General features: G+C 53.7%; 8 protein-coding genes across 8 annotated transcripts; 4 read left to right on the top strand and 4 right to left on the bottom strand.

Moving 5' to 3' along the window:
• Window positions 1–170: 170 nt before the first annotated feature.
• On the bottom strand, window positions 171–1088 carry YPT2 (Uncharacterized protein; the record flags this gene model as incomplete). Its single annotated transcript, XM_032035993.1, has 1 exon — window positions 171–1088. The coding sequence occupies one exon, from the start codon at window positions 1086–1088 to the stop codon at window positions 171–173; it is 918 nt and encodes a 305-aa protein (XP_031885021.1).
• A 460-nt stretch (window positions 1089–1548) lies between these two features.
• On the top strand, window positions 1549–2368 carry RED2-3 (Dehydrogenase RED2; the record flags this gene model as incomplete). Its single annotated transcript, XM_032035992.2, has 2 exons — window positions 1549–1891; window positions 1971–2368. The coding sequence occupies 2 exons, from the start codon at window positions 1549–1551 to the stop codon at window positions 2366–2368; spliced, it is 741 nt and encodes a 246-aa protein (XP_031885020.2).
• Window positions 2369–4570: 2202 nt separating this feature from the next.
• CGGC5_v007409 (uncharacterized protein) lies at window positions 4571–5674 on the top strand (the record flags this gene model as incomplete). The annotated part of the gene is made up of 1 exon (XM_032035990.2): window positions 4571–5674. The coding sequence occupies one exon, from the start codon at window positions 4571–4573 to the stop codon at window positions 5672–5674; it is 1104 nt and encodes a 367-aa protein (XP_031885018.2).
• A 468-nt stretch (window positions 5675–6142) lies between these two features.
• MPH3-1 (Alpha-glucosides permease MPH3) lies at window positions 6143–8052 on the bottom strand (the record flags this gene model as incomplete). Its single annotated transcript, XM_032035989.1, has 6 exons — window positions 6143–6371; window positions 6426–6824; window positions 6884–7132; window positions 7202–7392; window positions 7453–7657; window positions 7718–8052. 6 exons carry the CDS (start codon window positions 8050–8052, stop codon window positions 6143–6145), a joined length of 1608 nt encoding a protein of 535 aa, XP_031885017.1.
• Window positions 8053–8906: 854 nt separating this feature from the next.
• Window positions 8907–10423, top strand: CGGC5_v007407 (uncharacterized protein; the record flags this gene model as incomplete). Its single annotated transcript, XM_032035987.1, has 2 exons — window positions 8907–9230; window positions 9290–10423. The coding sequence occupies 2 exons, from the start codon at window positions 8907–8909 to the stop codon at window positions 10421–10423; spliced, it is 1458 nt and encodes a 485-aa protein (XP_031885223.1).
• Window positions 10424–11122: 699 nt separating this feature from the next.
• Window positions 11123–12040, top strand: CGGC5_v007406 (putative oxidoreductase; the record flags this gene model as incomplete). The annotated part of the gene is made up of 1 exon (XM_032035986.1): window positions 11123–12040. One exon carries the CDS (start codon window positions 11123–11125, stop codon window positions 12038–12040), a length of 918 nt encoding a protein of 305 aa, XP_031885224.1.
• A 148-nt stretch (window positions 12041–12188) lies between these two features.
• On the bottom strand, window positions 12189–13636 carry aurO-2 (FAD-linked oxidoreductase aurO; the record flags this gene model as incomplete). The annotated part of the gene is made up of 2 exons (XM_066151856.1): window positions 12189–12935; window positions 13025–13636. 2 exons carry the CDS (start codon window positions 13634–13636, stop codon window positions 12189–12191), a joined length of 1359 nt encoding a protein of 452 aa, XP_066008789.1.
• Window positions 13637–15092: 1456 nt separating this feature from the next.
• CPB1 (Carboxypeptidase B) lies at window positions 15093–16586 on the bottom strand (the record flags this gene model as incomplete). Its single annotated transcript, XM_032035984.1, has 2 exons — window positions 15093–16431; window positions 16486–16586. 2 exons carry the CDS (start codon window positions 16584–16586, stop codon window positions 15093–15095), a joined length of 1440 nt encoding a protein of 479 aa, XP_031885222.1.
• Window positions 16587–20506: the final 3920 nt, after the last annotated feature.

Below are 20506 nucleotides of genomic sequence, written 5' to 3'. Positions count from 1 at the left end.
TGGATGTTGATGAAAATAACAACAGAGCTTCTACAGCCACATTTGAGAAGCAATACTAATTCAAATGAAGTTAAGCGTATAAACTTGATAACCAACTAACCTAAATGTGAACTGTTGTGCCTACTATACAGACTCAGCCGTTGTCAATATCTTCCCAAATCGATAGCACTTCACATCATCAAAACACGCCGCAAGAAGTGCTTTTGCCCCTCAACATTTTTTTCGAATGAAATCCCACCTTTGTACAAGTCAAAGTGACCCCCTTCAACTCTGAGCCCCTCTCCCAGCGGCGCTCGCTTTACACATTGTTCTGCTGCTTCCAATGACGCTTCATGATCCCACGTCGGCAAGACAATCAAGTACGGGCGGATGCTCTTGTGAACTTGCAGCAGCGGCCGGGATAGCATGATACTCAACAAAGATCTCCCAGCAATCATGTTTGGCCAAGATTCCCCGTTCTCAGGCTCCAGCCTAGACCAGCCCTCAATGACCTCTTTGGACGCCATGATAGCTGTCGAAGACCCGTCGCTCACCAGTTTGACATACTGCGGTTCTTGAAATCCCATCATTGAACCAACAATATCTGCAGTAGCAGTGACTGCCAGTCTCAAAGACCGCAGAAGCGGCATTTGAAGGACACCCGCGGGGCCGTCCACCAGAGGACACTGAGAAATCCCGGCAACTAGGTCGTGATCCTCGCTCATGAGCGCCGTGACATGCATGCCACCAAAACTGCTGCCCCACGCAACGATGCGGGAAGAGTCGACCCATTCGCTTTGGTCTGGATCCCGTGCCCACTTGAGAACGTCTCGGAAATCTTGCAACTGGTGTTGGACGTTGAGAACGTTTCGTGGGGTGCCTTCGCTTTCCCCAAAGCCGATATAATCGAACGTCACCGCCACATATCCCTCTGAAGTGAAGGCGCTCGCGAAAGGAGACAAGCCCGCAGCTTTGATGGCTCCAATACCGTGGCCCATTACAATCGTTGGAACGGGTCGCTTGAGTCCATCTGGTTTATATATGGAGATGGCAATTTTATGGTTGTTCCGGCTGGACCGAACGAACCCGTCTTCGATGGTATAACCCATTTTGACAGGGGTAGTGTCAAAAGAGACGGTGAACTGTTGGGGAGCGTCCACGAGATCTCCTTACAACGCAAGTTCAGTGCGTGCTTAGTATTCAGACTCGAAGTCGATGAAGAATGATAGAATCACTAATCATGACTATTGCTTGCGCTGATCTCGCTACGAGAGCCAATTCTACAATTCGAGATCTTCGCACAGACGAAATTCGAAGTTAAACCTCGGCTTGAAATGCGGAGTATCACATCGTCTGACGTCGCCCTGATGAAAGCTTAATAGGCGCAGTACGGCAGTTGCGGGGAAGACGTTGAACGGAGCCCGGACCCCACCTTCGGAGACGCTGTCCATCCGTCCATCCGGCCTGCATATACACGATAGCTCTTTGAGCTCACTATTCACGGACTCAGGCGTCATAACAACTGGTTAATGATTGATTGAGGCTGCTGGATGATTTCGCTTGTTCATCATGTCGACTCTACTCAATCTTGCACCCTCCGGCGTCACCGGACGAATTCCAGACCTGCTCCGCTTCTTGAAGATATCCAAAATCTCCAAATCGTTCTCTCGAAATGGCTGGGCAAGATATGCCTTGGCAATTCTGCTCGGGTGGACAGCTGTGAAGAAGGCGAGCAGAGCGCTGGGGAATGCCGCCTTGAATAACTACAGCCATGACAAATATGACTGGAGACGGGAGCTGGTGCTGATTACCGGTGGTTCCGGTGACATGGGCGACATGCTCGTACGCAAGCTGGCCAAGAACTGCGTCAAGGTCGTCAGTATCGACATAGTTCCTCCAAGAACACCACTTCGTAAGTTCATCAACTTTCACGTCTCCTCATTCGTCTTTTTCTTGAGGGCGGGTTGTGTCTCATCTGACCGAATTTCCAGCATCCAACGCATACTTCTACCAAGCGGATATCACCAAGGCAACGTCCATCAAGGAGACCGCGGACCAGATCCGGCAAGATCACGGAGACCCCACTGTCCTGGTCAACAATGCCGGCGTCATGAAGATCTCCACTATTCTCGACGAGACGGAGGAGCAAATCCGCCAAACCTTTGACGTAAACATCATTTCCAACTTCCTCCTGATCAAAGAGTTCCTCCCTTCAATGATCAAACGCAATCACGGTCACGTCGTCACGATTGCGAGCATGGCCAGCTTCGTGACCGGCGTGCAGAATGTCGACTACTCCTGCACCAAGGTCGGCGCTCTGGCCCTCCACGAGGGCCTGGCACAGGAACTTCGGCATCGCTACCATGCACCCAAGGTCCGAACGAGGTGAGGCCAAGCCCGAAAACCCTAGCTAGATCATTTCGGAAGACGAGACTGACGCGGCCCCTCCGGGAATAGCATCATTCACCCAACTTATGTGCGCACGGCTCTGATTGACAGAGTGCACAGCTCAGGAAAGTTCAAGGCCTTGCTGCTTGAGCCTGAACATGTCGTACACCAAATTTTCAAGCAAATCATGTCTGGACGTAGCGGTCAAGTATATGTGCCCAAACAGTACTCGCGTGCTGCGGGAGCACGCGGTTGGCCTCACTGGGCCCAGGAAGGCCTCCGGAATGCACAAAAAGATGTACTGCTCCATGGTTAGCCGCTTGAGTAGTACAAGGCATGTGAGGGCGTGTTGAGTGAGCTCAGACTGTGTTGGGCTGGTTTGCTCATGATTCTCAACGACAGAATGACGTTCATTTACCTTTAGTGCATCACTAGTTGTGTTGGCTTTGCATCATGTGTAAATATGGATCGTAAATAATGAGGAGACTTTTCTGGTCCCAAGCGCAAACAAGAGTGAGGGTCTAGAGCGACGCCCAGGACCCACGTTCTCGACCCATTGTAGCAGTCTTGTGGTGCTTTTCGTAAGGTAGCATCCAAACCAAGCGACAAACACAGCCAAACGGCAGTTGTGTGAGTCTTTGTGAGATCCATTATTAGATCACGTTTTCTGAGTTGCGTGCATACTTCTGAATTCAGAACTTCTCAGCAATCCATACGACGCCGCTAAAGTCGGTAAAGTAGTTGGTTTTCACTCATCATAGGTGGAGTCCTTGAACTAGTGTTGTGCCCAGGCCAGTACAGTAAACGGGGCCTCCAAGGCTTGAATTTGGCATCAATTTAATTTAATTACAGAATGGAGAACATCGCGAACTGTAAAGTTAAGCCTAACGTTTGTTCGAATTAGTGAAATGCTTGTGTTGGTGGCCTCCAATGACTGCCGTCCCAACCACCGGAAACCCCATATCGACACGGGCCTCAGAGAGCCATGTGTCTCCCACATTCCATCCGTTCAGACTGCGCCTTTACCAATATCATGACTTTCTCTATAGCTACGCCGCAAAAGTCGTTCGTCATCGCGACTGACGACGGCGGTGTAGCTGCGCAATGGGCCAATGACCTTTCGACATTGCATACCCCTGATCGTCGCACCCTTCAGCTCACCTGGCCGAACTTCCACGATGAGTTCTAGACGTTTGAAAACCCGAGCTTCGATCCATGCGGTCGGTCTGAAGTTTTCAGCTGAAGAGAAAAAGGAGGCTCTAAAAATGACAGGATTTGCCGGAATCCGACGTCGACCCCGGAATCTCCCACATCACGTGTAGATCGGCCGCGCAATCAACGGCCCCCGCTGTCACATCAGAGTCGAAACATGGACGTGTGGGGTCCAAAGAGGATTGCGAATCTACAAGGCAACGTCAGAGCCAGAAACCCCCAGCTTCCCGTGATACGTCTCCTTGTTTGCACCCTTTTCGCGCTTTTTCTCCGAAGAGACCGGGTTCCCAAAACAAGCTCCCGCCGCCCCACAAGGCTTTGGCTCCCGCTTACCCGTTGGAACCAACCCGCCCTCCCATCGATAGACTCAGCCATGCGATTGAAGCTGCAGAGCCTCTTTACGGGGTATGCCGTGAGGCTGGGGTCCAGCTAGTCTTTTTTCTGTTTACTTTTACCTAATTCAAGCTTCGCAATCGTCCGATGGAGGCTGGGTTATCCCATCGGGTCCATGTCAAAGCTCGTTTGAGGTCGGCGGGCAATGACATGCCATCTAAACTCCTGTTGTTGCAAGATGCCTGGTGGCGATGTCGTGATGTCTCCTATGTTCAGATGTAGAACGCGTCGACATGTCTGGACTGTCGGTAGAGATCGCCGAGAAACGTCAGCTGAATGGCAAGCCCAAACGAGCTGGAGATGGAGCTGAACGTGGAGCTGACGATCCTCCTTTTTTGTTGGTGACCATGAGATGAGAATTCAAGTATAAAGACTCGTCTCGATCTCGACTAGAGTTGGTTTTCTTTTCCTCATCATTCTCAACAACATCAACAGTTTTCTACTTTCCTCTACTCTTCAACATTCTCTTGTGCTGTGCACTTTTTTAACATCTAAGTCTTATTCTCGAGCTTTCGATTCTTCGACGATACCCTCACTTGAACATCATCTCCTACTTGTCAACTTTTTTCAAGACAATCTTTAGTGTCCATTCTTCAAAATGCGTTACTCCACTCTCACCGTTCTCGCCATCGCCCTTCTTACCGGCAATGCCTTGACTGCCCCTACTCCTCAGGGTGGTGCCGGCGCCATCGGAGGCGGTAACATTGGCGGAGGCAACAACAACGGAGCCAACAACGGCGGCGCCGGAGCCGGAGCCAACAACGGCCAGAACCAGAACAATGGTCAGAACCAGAACAACGGCCAGAACAACAACCAGGCTCCTCCTCCTCCCGCCAACAACAACAACAATAACAACAACAACAACCAGGCCCCGCCCCCTGCCAACAACCAGAACCAGAACCAGAACCAGCAGCAGCAGGGCAACAACAACGCCGCCGCGAACAACGGTGCCAACAACAACGCTGTGAACAACCAGGCTAACGGAGCCAACGGAGCCACCGGAGCTGGCCGCAACACCGCCGGCAATGGCAACTTCCGCCGCGCTGCCCCGAACCAGCAGCCTCCCCCGCCCCCGGCCAACAATCAGACTCCTCCTCCTCCCAAGCCGAACCAAGCTCGTGCTGCTCCCAACCAGCAGCCCCCTCCTCCTCCCGCCAACAACCAGACTCCTCCTCCTCCTAAGCCCAACCAGGCCCGCGCTGCTCCCAACAACCAGCCTCCTCCTCCTCCCGCCAACAACCAGACGCCTCCTCCCCCTAAGCCCAACCAGGCGCGTGCTGCTCCCAACCAGCAGCCTCCTCCTCCTCCCGCCAACAACCAGACGCCTCCTCCCCCTAAGCCCAACCAAGCTCGTGCTGCTCCCAACCAGCAGCCTCCCCCGCCCCCGGCGAACAACCAGACTCCTCCTCCTCCCAAGCCTAACCAGGCTCGCGCGGCTCCCAACCAGCAGCAGCAGCCTAACCAGCAGGCTCAGGCTCCTCCTCCTCCCGCCAACAACAACAACAACACTCCTCCCCCTCCCAAGCCTAACCAGGCTCGCGCTGCTCCCAGCCAGCAGCCCAACCAGCAGGCTCCTCCCCCTCCTGCCAACAACCAGACTCCTCCTCCTCCTAAGCCCAACCAGGCTCGTGCTGCCCCCAAGCAGCAGCCTCCCCCTCCTCCTCCCGCCAACCAGCAGGTTCCTCCCCCTGCTGCCATCTAGAGGACGGTCTGAGCTAAGCCGTCAGCGGTTCTTTCCTTGTACCGACTCAATGGGTCTTAATGGCTGGGTTTAATGATGGACGATGGATCACAAGATCTTTGACAGACTTGTCTTCCGCTTCAGTAGCATGTAAACTTAGTCTCTAGCAGCTAGAATGATCGGCTATTTGATAGCCACGCAATAATGGATTATATGCCTCTATAACATGACCATCGCCTTAAATCTTTTGTGAACAAACTTGCCTCTTTCTGTAGTCTCTGCGAAGAATGAGATCTTCAGCTTATCAGCCACATCTTGCTGAAATGGCGAGTTCTTATTCATAACTGAGAGAATATAAAGATGACTGACTGCTGAATTAATCTGACTTTACATTCGGGTGTTTTCTTGCTCTCAAATGCCATTAAAAAGAGTCTATCTGTGACTTGGAGTCACCACTGACGAGCTAATGTACACTCGCGTAGCTCTCCCTCAATGAGCCATTTCCATAGCAGCAGTCTCGTTCTGCTGTTGGACCGTAGTCTTATAAGTCTTGAATTTCCGGGCCGGAACGCCCTTTGCGAACATCTCGTCCAGTTCCGCATAAGATCGGCCTCCAGTCTCCGGCTGGAAATACCAGAGGTAGAGCAAGGAGAAAAAGCAAAGTGCAAAGAATATGAAAGCAATTTTGGCACCCAAGTTGGCCTTGTCAGGGTTGAAACTTATATCCAAGTTAGTAATCTTCCCTGAAAATTCATTTCATAGGTCTACTCACAGATATGGAATAACGAACTGCCACATGACGTTGATGGAGTTTTGGGATGCGTAGCCGATAGCGACGGTCTTTACTCTCAGGCGCGACGTGGATGTTTCGGCGAGAAGAGAGAAGGCGGTCGATCCGATGGAGACGTTGTACCACCAGCTGTAGATGAGAATAAAGGCTACAGTGCCCTTGATCATGGGCTGGCTGGTGCCTGTTCCCAGACCTCCGGTGATGAGCAGGAATGCGGTGAGAATGGCGAGGCCGTAGAAGGTAAGGTTCCTTCGGCCCACCTTGTCGACGACGGCAGCGGCCATCAGGTTTCCGACGATTGACAGAACGGGTTGAGCAATCTGGAGCTGGTAGCTCATCGAGGTCGAGTAGCCAGCAAGTTGAAGATAGTAGGTGAAGTATCTGAGGACAAGTGTTAGTTGTGCTTGAGAGGAAAGGGTCTAAGGCAGTGTGTATCTTACCCAGCGACAAACGAGATGCCAGAGAAAGCCTGGATGATCAGTGGCATGATACTAATGATCGTGCGGCGCAAGTTGGACTTCTTGAAACATTCCAGGTATGTCACACCCTGAGTCTCTTTGCGAACTTCATCCAGGGTGAGCTCGATGAGGGCGAGCTTTGCTTTACCCTCGTCACCCCTGTGTCCAAGCCTATGAAGACTCTTGAGTGCCTGCTCCTTCCTTCCTTTGGACACGAGCCACCATGGTGACCTGTGAAGAGTAAGATTTAGCTTACTTCGAGTGCAGACCGGACGAGGCCTTGCAACCAGCCGCACTTACTCTGGCATGAATGGCCACAAGAGGGCAGAAACTCCCGCAAAGCCGAACTGGCAGCAAAACACGGTGCGATAGGCCCATCGAGACTGGACTTGTCCGGTGTAGTTGATGACAATGAAGGCGACTAGAGGGCCAATACCGTATGCTACACCGACACCGCAGGTGAAGACACCACGAAGCGCCAAGGGGGTGATCTAAGGGGTAGGAGTCAGTTGGGACTTGTGCAGCACCGAAGAAAGGGTTCTCCGACATACCTCTCCGATGTAGCTGACCATGACAGTACCGACAGCACCAACCATTACACCATTGAGAAGTTTACCAAAGAAGAAGACCACGTTCGTCGTAGCCACGAACTCGATGGCAACTGCAATGAAGGATATGATGAGAGCAAGAGCGAGGACCTTCTTACGTCCGATGTAGTCGGCAAGCTCGGCGGAGGCAACTGAAGAGATGACCGCACTATGCCGGCAAGTTAGCCATCACAACATGTCGAAGAAGCCGGCGAGTCAAGAGACTTACGAGGCAACGGGTGCACCATTGAATGCAGACTGCCACACGGCATGCAGAACATATTGTCCCTTGTACTCATAACCAAAGTCCTTTCGAAACTCGGGGATTCCGACAACGGAACTGGCCGCTTGGGTGTCGAAACTGAGCAGGATGATGGTCCAGCAGGCATACACACACCAAGCTGAAGCCCAAGGATAGCGGATGAAGGATTTGAGGATGCCAGTCTCGTGGTCCTCGTGGTCGGCGGCGTGAGCCAACTGCGAGTCGGCGGTGACTTCGACGTGCTTGGCATGCGAGTCGACCTTTTCGGCTTCGTAGCCCTCACCATCGTTCTGTGCAGTCATGGTGAGTGATTATCTCATGAACCAGTAAGAACAAAAATAAAAAGTAAAGAAAGAATGTCTTCGTCGATGCCGAGCCAACACTGAAAAGCAATTGGCCCGAGTTGAGGGTTGTCAGAGACTTTTAATAGGCGAATGCAAGATTGGGAAATCAAGGCATGATAATTAGACTCGGACGACATATCCGAGCGTCTGGGGGAGGCAAGTCTGGGGAATTTGCGAGGGGCCCAGACGACCGGTTCGAGGGAACCGCTCCAAGCTGCCATCTACCGCCGCAGCGAAAAATGGTTCCCCCATGGGGGTGTCAAGATTTATGCGGAGGTGGGCCGCGAGCAGGGAATGACCAGGGTGCTGTCAAGGCGTGACCACGTACCAACGTGGGAGTCGTAGGCACTCACCTCCGCATTCGTGATGGGCTGCCCATGGGGTGAGGGGTTCGCGGGTGGCTCAAATTGCCCGATCGGGACATGCCCGCGTGGTTTGAATCAGGTGCTAGTTTAGATTCCCCGTAATTTGCAGCCCCCATCCTTGGACTTGCCCCTCGCCGAACATTCTTCAGAGCCTCCGACTGCCTCTTCGGACGACGAGCAGCTGGTGAACGGGAGAGTTCTGTCAGAGGCGCCAAGTTTTAGAGTTTGGCCCCTTCTTAAACGGCGTGCGTGGGCTCTCATTTCGACTCGTTTGAGAAATCTCAAGAGCGGACGACGACGTAGACGACATTGGATAACAAGTTGCCGCCCAAAACATTCGCGCCGATCACCAGACCAAAGACTCGAGTCAACTCCGAACACAAGTCCGATCGCATCCGAGCTCCCAAAATCCCACCTCCACAGACATCACCAAAACCCATCACAAAGATGGCCGCATCAACAATCAAAGGGGCAGCCGCCCTCACTCAGTTCCCGTCGAAGCCGCGAGTCTTCATTTTGACAGACATTACCAACGAGCCTGACGATGCAGAGTCCTTCTGCCGTTATCTCACTTACTCCAACCAATTCCGCACAGAAGGCGTTGTCGCCGTCACGTCGGTATGGCTCAGGAACAAGGTCGCGCCGCAAAACCTCCACGAGATTGTGAATGCGTATGAGAAGGTTGTCGACAACCTCAACGCCCACGCGCATCCGGGCTCCCCCTACCCTTCGGCGCAGACAGTGAGAGACCTCATCAAGTCTGGCCCTCCGGTAAGCCAACTCCTGCCCTCTGACTGCCCTCACAATGGCTGACTGGAATCGGTTGTCAGGTCTATGGCATGGAAGCTGTCGGCGATGACATCCCTCTGAGTGAAGGCGGCGAGCTGCTCCTCGAGCGACTAACCGCGCCCGACGCCGAGCCGCTCTGGGTCCTCGTCTGGGGCGGCATCAACGTGCTCGCCCAGGTGCTGCACAAGATCCGCAACCGCCCCGACGCCGCGGCCCTGCGCCAGAAGCTGCGCGTCTACACCATCTCCGACCAGGACGACTGTGGCGCCTGGATCCGCCAGCAGTGGCCCGAGATCTTCTACATCTGCTCCGTCCACGGCTGGAACCAGTACCAGTGCGCCGCGTGGACCGGTATCTCCGCCCCCTGCGCGGGTGACCAGGGCGGACCGGACGGTTCCAAAGTGACGCACGAATGGGTCAAGGAGAACGTTCAAATCGGCCCCTTGGGCGCGGCATACCCCAACTTCGAGTTTATCATCGAAGGAGACACGCCTACCTTCCTCTACCTCATCCAAAACGGCCTTGGTGTTCCCGAAGAGCCCATTTACGGATCCTGGGGAGGGCGCTACATCCCGGCCAACGTCAGCTCCAGGGGCTTGCCCGCCAGGGGCCACTTTGCCGATGCCATCGACACCGTGATCGGTGTCGACGGCAAGCCGCACAGATCGAACCAAGCTACCATCTGGCGCTGGCGGAATACCTTCCAGGACGACTTTGCGGCGCGCATGCAGTGGACTCTGACGTCCGACTTTAGCAAAGTTAACCACCACCCCGTTCTTTCAGTCAACGGCGACTCCAGTCTGACGCCAATCCATATTGATGCAGACGCCGGTGGTGTTATATCGTTCGACGCATCTGAGAGTTACGATCCGGATGGCGATAAGCTGAGTTATAAGTGGTATCAGTACCGTGAGCCCAGCTCGCTGCAGACGTACCACGGCATGGAGGTCTCTGAGCTTGAGATCAAGCCTCTGAACGAGGACGGAAGCAAGGTGGAAATCACCATTGCCCCAGCAGAAAAGTCGTGTTTGATTTGGAGGGAAAAGATTCCTCTCGAGCGCGGTCTCCCTCTCCATTTGATCCTCGAGGTCAAGGACAACGGCTCGCCGCCTTTGACGAGCTACCGCAGAATCATCATCCAGCCGATCAACCGGAACTTCAGTTCAAGAAAGTAGAAAAAAGTTTGCATAGACATGGGTTCAACATAGATTAACACTTGCATCGCACAGCTGCCAAGATTCGGATGTCGTGATTTACGAGGATGATAACGCTCATATCATGGCGTTCGCAGTGCTGACATCTGATCCCGTTATGTAGCTCCGCGCAGCCGGAAGTATGAGGTAGGTCGGGACGACAGCGACCCTTATCTGCTTTGTGCCGCCGGTCAAAACTTTGTTTCAATGCAAATCATTTCAACACAATTAAGGTGTGCCCCGTCCAAACCCAGATCCGGACCAACTTCGATTCGGTACACCAATCGGCAGAGGGCCGGCTGACGCCCGGCCGGGACCTCATCCTTCGAAGCATCAACTGCCGACGGGACCCACCCGCTCCGCAAGCCCGCCCGTCGGACTTAGGTGACGAACCTACGTATCTCCATGTGTCCCGGCCCGTCCGCAAGTTATTAGACTTTCGGGGTGCGGGTTTCATGAGACCCCGCTTTATTCGTCCCATCCTGAATCGTGTCTTAGCGTCGGGACGCCCCAACAAATGAAGTTCTAGAAACGCATTAGTCTAGACCCTAGACCGCCTCAGGTATTGCATCAAGAACGGTGATATAAAGAGACTTCATCGGCATTCCGGCCAGTTTCGCTTCGTTCGCTACAGACTAGACATCTCCCAGCTTATAATAACGCCTTACAGCCTTCTTCAACATGGTCCGGTTCAACCCAAGCAGCGACATCCCTGACCTCTCAGGCAAGGTCATCATCGTCACCGGAGGCAACATCGGCCTCGGCAAGGAGACCGTCACGCAGCTCAGCAAGCACAACCCAGCACACATCTACCTCGCCGCTAGGAGTCAGTCAAAAGCGCTGACAGCCATCGAAGACATCAAGAAGAATGTCCCCAACGCCGCGCCAATCACCTTCCTGGAACTCGACCTGACGTCCTTTGAGAGCGTCAAGCGAGCCGCCAAGGAGTTCCAGTCCAAGGAACAGAAGCTCCACCTCCTCATCAACAACGCCGGCATCATGGCCTGGCCCGCTGACACCACGAAGGAAGGGTACGAGATCCAGTTCGGCACAAACCACATGGGCCATGCCCTCTTCACCAAGCTCCTTCTCCCCACGCTCTCCAAGACCGCCAAGTCGGACAGCGACAAGGACGTGCGCATCATCAACCTCTCCTCGGCCGCCGAGGGGTACCCGTCGAAAGACGTGTGGAACTTTGAGGCCCTCAAGACCGACATGGCCTCGTACAGCACCTGGGCGCGCTACGGCTGCTCGAAGCTTGCCAACGTCCACCACGCCCGCGCTCTGGCCAAGAGGTATCCGGAGATTCGGTGCATCTCGCTCCATCCCGGTGTTGTCAGCACGAACCTCGGCAGCGGACTGTTGGCTAGCTGGCCGCTATTCAGGCCTCTGATCAACCTTGCGCTGTGGGCTGTGACGACGTCGGTTGGGGAGGGAGCCAAGAACCAGCTGTGGGCTGCGACGAGCCCGGAAGCGAAGACTGGTGTGTTTTACTGGCCTGTGGGGGTGACGGGCAAGGACTCGAAGCTTTCTTTGGAAGATGACCTTGTTGAGAAGCTATGGGACTGGACGGAGAAGGAGTTGGAGCCGTACGTTTAATGTTTCGCTGGTTCGGTCTGTTTGATATGTAAGATGCCGTGTTTATAAATGATGTCAACTGTATGCTTTTATGTTGATGAGTTATGCTGGATTCGAACGTTCTGTTGTTGTACCCTCAGTGCGCAGAGAATTGCCGCTGGGGAGTTGTTCAAATATCTATGTTGGGGTACGCATGGCTGAAGAGGTTCGTTGGGTCGTACTTCATCTTGAGCTCCTTTACCCTATTCCACTTCTCACCGTAGAGCTCCGCCGCACCCCTCTCCCCCGGCGGATTCGTAGCTGGGTAGCCCCTATCCAGTACCGTATCTTCGCCCAACGACCGCAGCCTGGCAATCAGAGACTTGCTCCACGCGATGACATCTTCGGCGTACTCCTCCGTCGGGTGTTGGTACGAACAGGAGAAGTAAGAGTGACTCTTGTCGACAAAGCAATTCGGCGGCACCGTCGCAGCATCAATGTCTACCATGCCTCCCCAGGCAATATTTGGGCCCATCGTTCTGGGCATAGCTTCGGCGGCATCAAGGATGGCTGCTGCCAGTTCGTCGCCGGCGTCGCTTGTTGGAAGACGAGCAAGGAAACAGTTCCTTTGTCCACCTTTCAGAGGACATGGCGGAGGCATATTCTGCTGGCGGACTTTATCGGGCAACACCTCCACGGTGGACGCAAGCAAGGGCGGGGTGTTGTCTTTCCAGCTCTGTAGACAAGCCTGTCCCTTCTCGATATCGCCCGTCCAGGTCCAGATGACGCTAAAGACGACTCCTCCTTGGGCCTGCCAGCTGATGAAGTTGTGGATCGTTAGCTCCTTGGGCATAGGGAGCTTGGGGGTGGCTTCGAAGTATGCCTCGAGAGTTTTCCTGATATCGCTGGATTCGAAGATGAGAAAGCCGCCAAGGGGCTGTTGAGGTTAGCTCGGTCAGGTCGGCGAGTCTTCCTTCAACTTACATCGTGTTTGGGTTACACCTTCACGGTCAGACTTGTAATCACGCCGAGGTGACCGCAAACACCTCTGACTCCCTCAAGCATTTCCTCGTCGGCGACAACTTCTTCGCCTTTTGCGTTCACGAGCTCCGCCTCGACGACCTGCTCGATTCCCATGCCATGGATATGGGTGCTCGTCCCGCCACCGTTCGATACCCAGCCCGCGTAGCCGATGATCCAAGTATGACCCGTCGGCGTCATCAAGCCAACATCGTCCAAAGCGAGGATCAGGTCCTTCATCAGAACCCCACCCCGAATAACGACTGTCTGACGATCTTCCGCGACCTTGATGCTGTTGATGCCGCGCATGTCGATCATGAGAGCGTCGTGTGCAATGCTGCGCGCCCAAAAGTCATTGCCGCCTCCTCTGATGGTGAACTTGAGATCAATTGACTTGGCCCATCGTACGAGTCGCCGTACCTCGGAGCTATCTCGTGGAACTGCAATAGCGGCAGGGCGGATGTGCTCGAATCCCTTGGCACCGTCCCGGAGCTTGCGATGCTCGGCGTATTCATCGGATCCGGCAAAAAAGAGGTCAACAGGCGTGACGCCGCTTCCGGTCTGCTCCTTCTGGAGGAGAGCAACCATGTCGTCTGTGATGATGTTCTGGGCTGCCATTGCTGTACTAGCATTTCACTTGGGGGCGATGCGAGATTCCAAGCTCAGGTTCAGGTGGGCACCATCAATTCCACCTTCATATGCGATTTCGCTCGTCCATTGCCACGATTTTACCCGGAAAGGCCGGTGATTCATCCATCAGACCTTGGTATGCTGTCAGCATCCTTCGGTCTGGCCCGGAGGCGGGGGCAGGCAACCTCCTTCGGTCCCTCAAATCCGGATGGTCAGCGTGAACGCAAGCTGACCATGCAAACACGCAGAAAACCGTCGATAGGTCCAAGCAAACGCGTGATGCAAACGCTGCAGCGTGTAGTCCTACATTTCTGGAAGATGCTCCAAGCCGTTGGTACTCGGGTGAGCTGACGTGCGACGCTGCGTTTGCTCTACGCTCCACCAGCGAGGAGCTTGAGGGTTCTGTGGTCTGGGGTGAGAATTTTTCATCGGGCTCCGTAACCTTTACCCTGAGGATATTGCGCACCCTCGGATCTGTACCGCAGCGAAGTCCAAAGTACACGATGCCGGCTGGAGCATCAGTCGAGCAGCCGGCCAGGACGCCAAGAGTCGCCATCCTCTGCAGCAGTAGTTCCTCTTCGTGCCGCCGCACAGAGGCGGCGAGCAAAATGAAAAACAGTGGCGGGCGAATGAAGCACCCGTGGCGCCTTGGAAAGCTGCCGGTGCCAGGAAAGGCTTTTCTGTCTGTTCATCTGGGATACGTTAGCATTGAGCTAAAGCCAGAAGTCTCGTCCAAAACGAAAATATCGGGTCCCAAAGTCAGACATCCAAGGAAGGATTGCCGCTCATCGTCCATCTCAAAGGCTCGAGTGATGGCTTGCGTGGAAACTGCGAATAGTGTGGAAAATTTCATCATTCAGGGAAGGGGAAGCAGAAAAGTGAACATTCTTGACTTACCATACAGATGTTGATGTGACTGGGAGAAGAAATACCACCAAATGATCGCGAAAATTGAGGCTTCAAATACTTCACACGCGCCGTGCACGAGCCACCTCGAAGAAAAAAATCGACGACGCACGAGCCATCGGATGGAGCTTGAGATCCGCATAATGGAATGTCCGAGAACCGAGACTGGGGCCGGGTGCATCACCCTCCTTGCTGTCATTTCCCAATACGGTTTAGTCTTCATGAACGTCTGGGTGACGAGGAAATCTTCACAATTTACCCTCGACGCTCATGGACGAAGACACAGGAACAAGCTGGACGACCTGGAAGACAAAAGGTTACGGTCTACGCAATGTGACGATTGAGCCCGTCTGAAAATCATCTGAGAACCTCCTGACATCGTTCATCTTGTCACGGTCTACTCTCATGGAATGAAGAGATCATGGCGAAAGCAACATCTCCAGCGTCACGGACGTCACGTCATTTTCATGAGACGTCAGCATCATTAATATACGCTCAAACATATACACGAAGACAATCCACCGGAGACGCCGCCCCTTCACTCCAGACCGACGCTAATCGCCGCCAACGCCCAGTCCATGAAGCCCGCGTTCGTGTCCAGGATGTTCGTGTTGAACTCAGCCGTGGTCGGGTAGAAGTTACCAGAGGGGCCAAACTCCAGGGTGTATCCGTAGACCTTGTTGACGCCGGGCTTGGCCCAGAAGCGAGAGAAGGAATAATCGTCACTGGCGCCCGACGTAGGGTACAGGCCGACGGCCTGGATGGACGTGTAGGCGCGACCACCGACCGCCTTCATGGCGTTGACCATGGCAGTGCCAACAGTTCTAATGTTGCTGAGATCCGTAGCCGGAATGTACTCCTTGTACGCCGAGTCGCCAACGGGGCCGCGCTTGCCGTCGTAGGCAGAGTTGAGAAAGTTCATGGTGGAAGTGGTCGTTTGGTCGTCATCGTCACCCCAGCTGTAGAGAAGGTCACCGACGGCAGAGTGGATGTCCATGAACCATCTGATCTTGGGGAAAGAATCGTACACGGAGACAAGGTTCTTGGTCTCGGGCTCGGACTCGGCAGCAGTGCCATAGAAGACCTCCGAGCTGGGCGAGGTGGAAGCGGGCGCCTCGGAAGAGTCGAAGTACTTCTTGAAGTTCCACAGGAAGTCGAAGTTGCGGTTGATATCGACACCGATGGAGCTGCCGCTGGAGCCGGACTTTGTGTTGCGGTTCTTGCGCCAGAGGGAGCCGGAGGACTGGTCGTAGGCGACGCCGTCCGCGTTGACCAGAGGGAAGAAGACGATACCGGCGGCAAGGACGCTCTTGACCTGCGCGTTGGTGTAGGTCTTCTTGCCGTAGGTGAGGCCGGTTCCGGCCTTGTTGGCAGCGAGCAAGTCGGAGACCCAGTAGATGATGTTGTCGGGACCGCCACGCTCACGAGCGTGCACCGCGGCGCTGAAGTACAGGTGGTACTGGGACTTGTCGGTGCCGGCCCCAACGAAGTAGGCGTATTGGGTGGCGCCGTTGAACGTCTTGTAGGGCAGGGTGACGGAGCCGATGCCGTAGTTCTTGACGAGAGCGTCGCAGGCCGACTTGATCTCGGCGACATTCATGATGCTGGAGATGGTCGTGCCGGAAGCCCGCGTGCCAAGACCGACAGGGGAGACGGTTCCCGCACTGAAGCGATCGCCGGTTCCGATGGGAGCATTGGCCCTCTTGTCGAGTGATCTCCTGTGGAGGGAGACCTCTGGCACCATCTCGTACTCCTTGGACAGATGCTCGATCTGCTCCTCGGTCAGCCAAGCATGAAGCTTGTAGTGGCTGCCATCTTCGCTGGGCTTGGCGACAGCTCTGCAACCAAAGTCGTAGGTGTCGTTGCGGACGATGTCCCTGCAAATGGTCAGTTTGTGTTCACCGTATGTGCTTTACTTGGCGAGGTATTACCTGAAGGAATCAGGCGTCGGTCCCTGCAGGTAGACGGGCAGGAGCTCTCCGAGCACGACAGTGCTCTGGAGGATCAGAGACGCGATGAGAGAGTACTTCATGTTGATCAAACCGAAAGGTGCGAAGATGCAAGAAGGAACGGCCCGTCGCCAAGAGGATGGATGCAAAGAGTGAACGAGGGGCACGACGTGCTTTCATATGTACGAAGTGTCGTCCTTTTCAGCCCGGCCAAGTCGAACGACAAAAAGCTTGAGTGGACATCGCTGTCCGCCGAAGCTTGCGGTCACGGCAAGAACAGCTCGTTCAAGCAGCTGCCCAGCCCCTGCCCGGCCAACTACCAGTCATTATCGCGACCTGCTTGAATATCCCTGATCCCACCTGCCCGGAACGGCCTAGCGCATCTCTGATCTTGGTAGGTGGGCGAATCATTCATATAAATTCATCAGGCGCCTTGTACGTAAAAGCACCAATTGCCGTGTCAAAGGTCCCTGGCACGACGTCTGGTACCACCTTCCCCCCGATATCTCGACGCGATCGCCGAGCACCTCCTTTTTACGTTGTCGCTCCCGATGTGGGGTGACGACTACCGCGAAGCTCGGAGTTTAGCCCCATGATCCTTTGCAACGAACTTGAGCATTTCTGGAATAAGCTTATTCTGCACATCAAGTCGCCCGCGGATCATCGCTGCTACAGCCCAAGAATTGAGAATCCGAATGACAGCAAGCTTGTACTTGCGATGCCAAGATGGAAATCTCTCAGGGACCGTTCTGGGTGACAAAACAGAGCGCTGCGTGTTGCTTATGTAATCGGATAGGAAGTTAATGAAATTGCAGTCTCCCAGCGCAAATTCTTAACAGCACTGCTCGTTGCGTGCTGACCCCTGACTGCCGAGGTGGTGACATGCAAGATTCAGCACTTCAAACTCAGCACCGCTTCCAAATACAACACAACATGGGGGACTGCTGCGAGCATCGCGGACAGCTTGAAGTTGCTCAAGGAAGAAGCAAACAAGTCAAAGCTTGCTCGAGTTGCGCGAATCCAATCGGAATGGGATCATGAATATTTTCCTCCTGCCCAATGCTTGATCGGAGCCAGGACGACCTGCCACATCTGGGATGGTGATGTGCCATCTCACTGCGACAAACTCGGGGGAGCCATTGAAGACGATGTCAAAAAACGCAAGCGATTGGGTTGATATGTCACAGGCGGTTGTCTTGTCTAGTCACATGCCACTTTCGACAGTCAATCGAATGCAAACGAGCAGGCTAGGCCGCCATCAAAGACGAGTCGAAGCAGCGGAACCCTTTCGGTTTGTTGATTGTCATTTGCTTCTCTTCACAAAAAGCAAACGCAAACAATGAAATGAGTTATAAAGATTCGGTTCTCGTGACCTTGCTTGGCATGGAGTTCAAGCCGGCGTTGCAAAACAGTCCTCTTGAGCATTTCCCAGCCCATGCCCTGACCAACACAAGTATTTTCGGCATTGACTGAGATCATTACAGCTTCGAAATAACATGGTGGTGTGCTCTTCGTAGATCTGTCCCACTATGGCAATTCACCCGCCCTGCGACGGTAATTTCAATAACCCAAAATGAGCCTTCCCAACGGCCTCAACCATCGACGACAACATCTTTTCTTCGTCGAAGGCTTATACAGAGTTCAATCCCTCTTCTATCTATTGATCTCGGGCTCGCTCTTCAAAAAGTCAACCCCAAAAGTCCCAAAGATAACAAACACGAAGAAAGTGCTGGACTTGTAGGCAGAACGGTGACCTCGTGCACAGCTTCGTGAGGATATTGAGCTTCCTTACGACGACATAATGTCTCAGAAGGCTCTTGAGAATCTATTTGCTAGACTTGGCCTAACGCTTGCTATATCGCCAAGCTGATTGCCCGGCCAATCCCGGCCGTCTGGTGTATGCAGCTACACCAAGCCAGAAACCCGCCTACGTTGATGACAGTCCGTCCATGATAATATGTCACGTCTACATTACAACTTAGCCTCAACCACGGACTCTAATGTCGGGCAAATGAGCCATGGACAGACCCAGAGTCAATTTTGCCCCTTCTCGACATCAGAGACATTCAGGCGACAGGTCCAGCAGGCATCGACCAACTCGCAAAGGGTTGGCTTCATGCCCACGACAAAGATGGAGGTTCGATGTACCTTGCTTCGGCCTCGCTAGATGAGTTTGTACACGGTCTACTACAGAGGCCAGTGAGAGGTGCATAGGGTTGCTGGTATCATCACGGTGAGGAACGAATACTCTGGCGACGATGATAAGAACACTATCATTCTCCTCGATGGATCCAGCGAACCTCCCTTCACAGGCGCTGATATTTCACAGCGATCTGCAGCAGTTTGGAGCACAAGCAAGCTATCATAACCTCCGGCATTGGATCTTTTGGTCTATCGTTCTCCCGTATGACATTCGCGATTAGGTTTTGATGGTGGAAGATCTCATCAACTCTGGCTCTCAGTATGCCAATTGAAACAGTTGCCAAGAAGAAAACGAGTAGAAATGGTTCTGCGCGAGGTTTCGTTCGGCTTGATCGCAAGCTTGTATCGTCAAACAAACCATTTCCCACTTTAACAATACTGCGATTAGAAGGCAAGTCCAGTAAAGAGCAATATAACCGACGAGAAACCAGAGATCTGAGCTCAGGAACCGGTTGCATCATTGTCAAGGTCAAGGTCTCACAGCACTCCGCAACGCACTGGGTCAATGACCGCATCAAGGGAAATCCACACACAAAAGACGTGATCCCACATGCTTTCCCCCACTCGTCTCCAACAACAGTGCCATGAAGCCTTTTTCGGCGCCGACGTTACATGTTAAATATATGAAAAACGTCGGTTCGGTAAGAGGGTCGTAGCGAAGGCAACACGTCCTAGTCATGAGGCTCTTGGACCGGAGTCGCGGAGCCTTCAGCGCGTTGTAGCTGTTGTGGACAATGCTGCAATCGGTGGTTCATCATGTTGACACCCGGCCCCGGGTGCGACGGTGTTGCTGCCACCGAATTGTGAAGGGAACCGAAATAACAGCGCCGGCGTCATTTGACCAGGGGTTCACAGGGAGCCCGGTGGACTCAGTACCACCACAACACGCGAGGGACAGGTGGCAGAGGAAACAAACATGCAGGGCGCGCTGGGGGCACTGACTCGATGCCGCGTGGAAAGGCCTGTCAGAAGACGTCGCAACGTGGAAGAGGGAAAGAATCGCCTGCGGTTGTTTGGAAGCTTCGTGACCGCCCATCTGGAATGAACGCAAAGTCCGAGCGGTGATCCAGCGTTTTGGACGTTAGAAAAAACAACAGAAGCTCATCCAACACTAGACTCGCCGGTTCGCATATCGAATCAAATACGAAAACGCGGAGTTCGACTTCGTTTACTAGAAGTTCCCTGTAACACCTAGTCCCAGGCGCCGGTCTGCGCTAGATCACCCGGATCGCCCGTGCTCGGTTCATCCATTGCCACTTTCGTCGATGCGAATCACGAGTCTCCCGCGTGGCATCTCCACGTCGCGGCAGTTCTAGAACTTGGCGACGGTTGGCGTGGACGGAAAGTAGAAGCCTGGAAGGGATCAACACTCAACAAGCCCAGAACGAAATCCTTCCGGAATTTACGCGCGCGAAGGATTTCATGCTGTCGTCGCATTGTGCTCATTTCTCGCCGGCATCGGGAAAATAACCCAAAATCGCCATCGCTGCTGCGACGCCAGGGAGGCTCTTATTCGTTCAGTTGACGAGTCACCCTGGCGATGGAGGACTGCGAACCCACAGCGCTCCCGTAATATGCGGTCAGCGATGCTGGTGTGAAAAATTGGGACCAGGAGGGGTTTTTTTTTGTTTTCTCTCTCTCCAAGAGCATGGTCGACCAACGGTTCGCTCAAGACTTTGTTTCATGGCAGCTCTAAGTCAAGTGGTTGGATCCATTCAATGACGATTCGCTCTCCTTCGAATTCGAGGATTTTAGTGTGTGAACAATTCTGCCGGCTAGTAGTCCAAAGACGGAAGACTTG

This window comes from Colletotrichum fructicola, assembly GCF_000319635.2.
Source record: "Colletotrichum fructicola Nara gc5 chromosome Unknown KSG_Nara_v1_contig04, whole genome shotgun sequence".
Taxonomy (NCBI): Eukaryota; Fungi; Ascomycota; class Sordariomycetes; order Glomerellales; family Glomerellaceae; genus Colletotrichum; species Colletotrichum fructicola.
The sequence above is the reverse complement of the archived record's forward strand: the minus strand, read 5'-3'. Positions and strand labels throughout refer to the sequence as shown.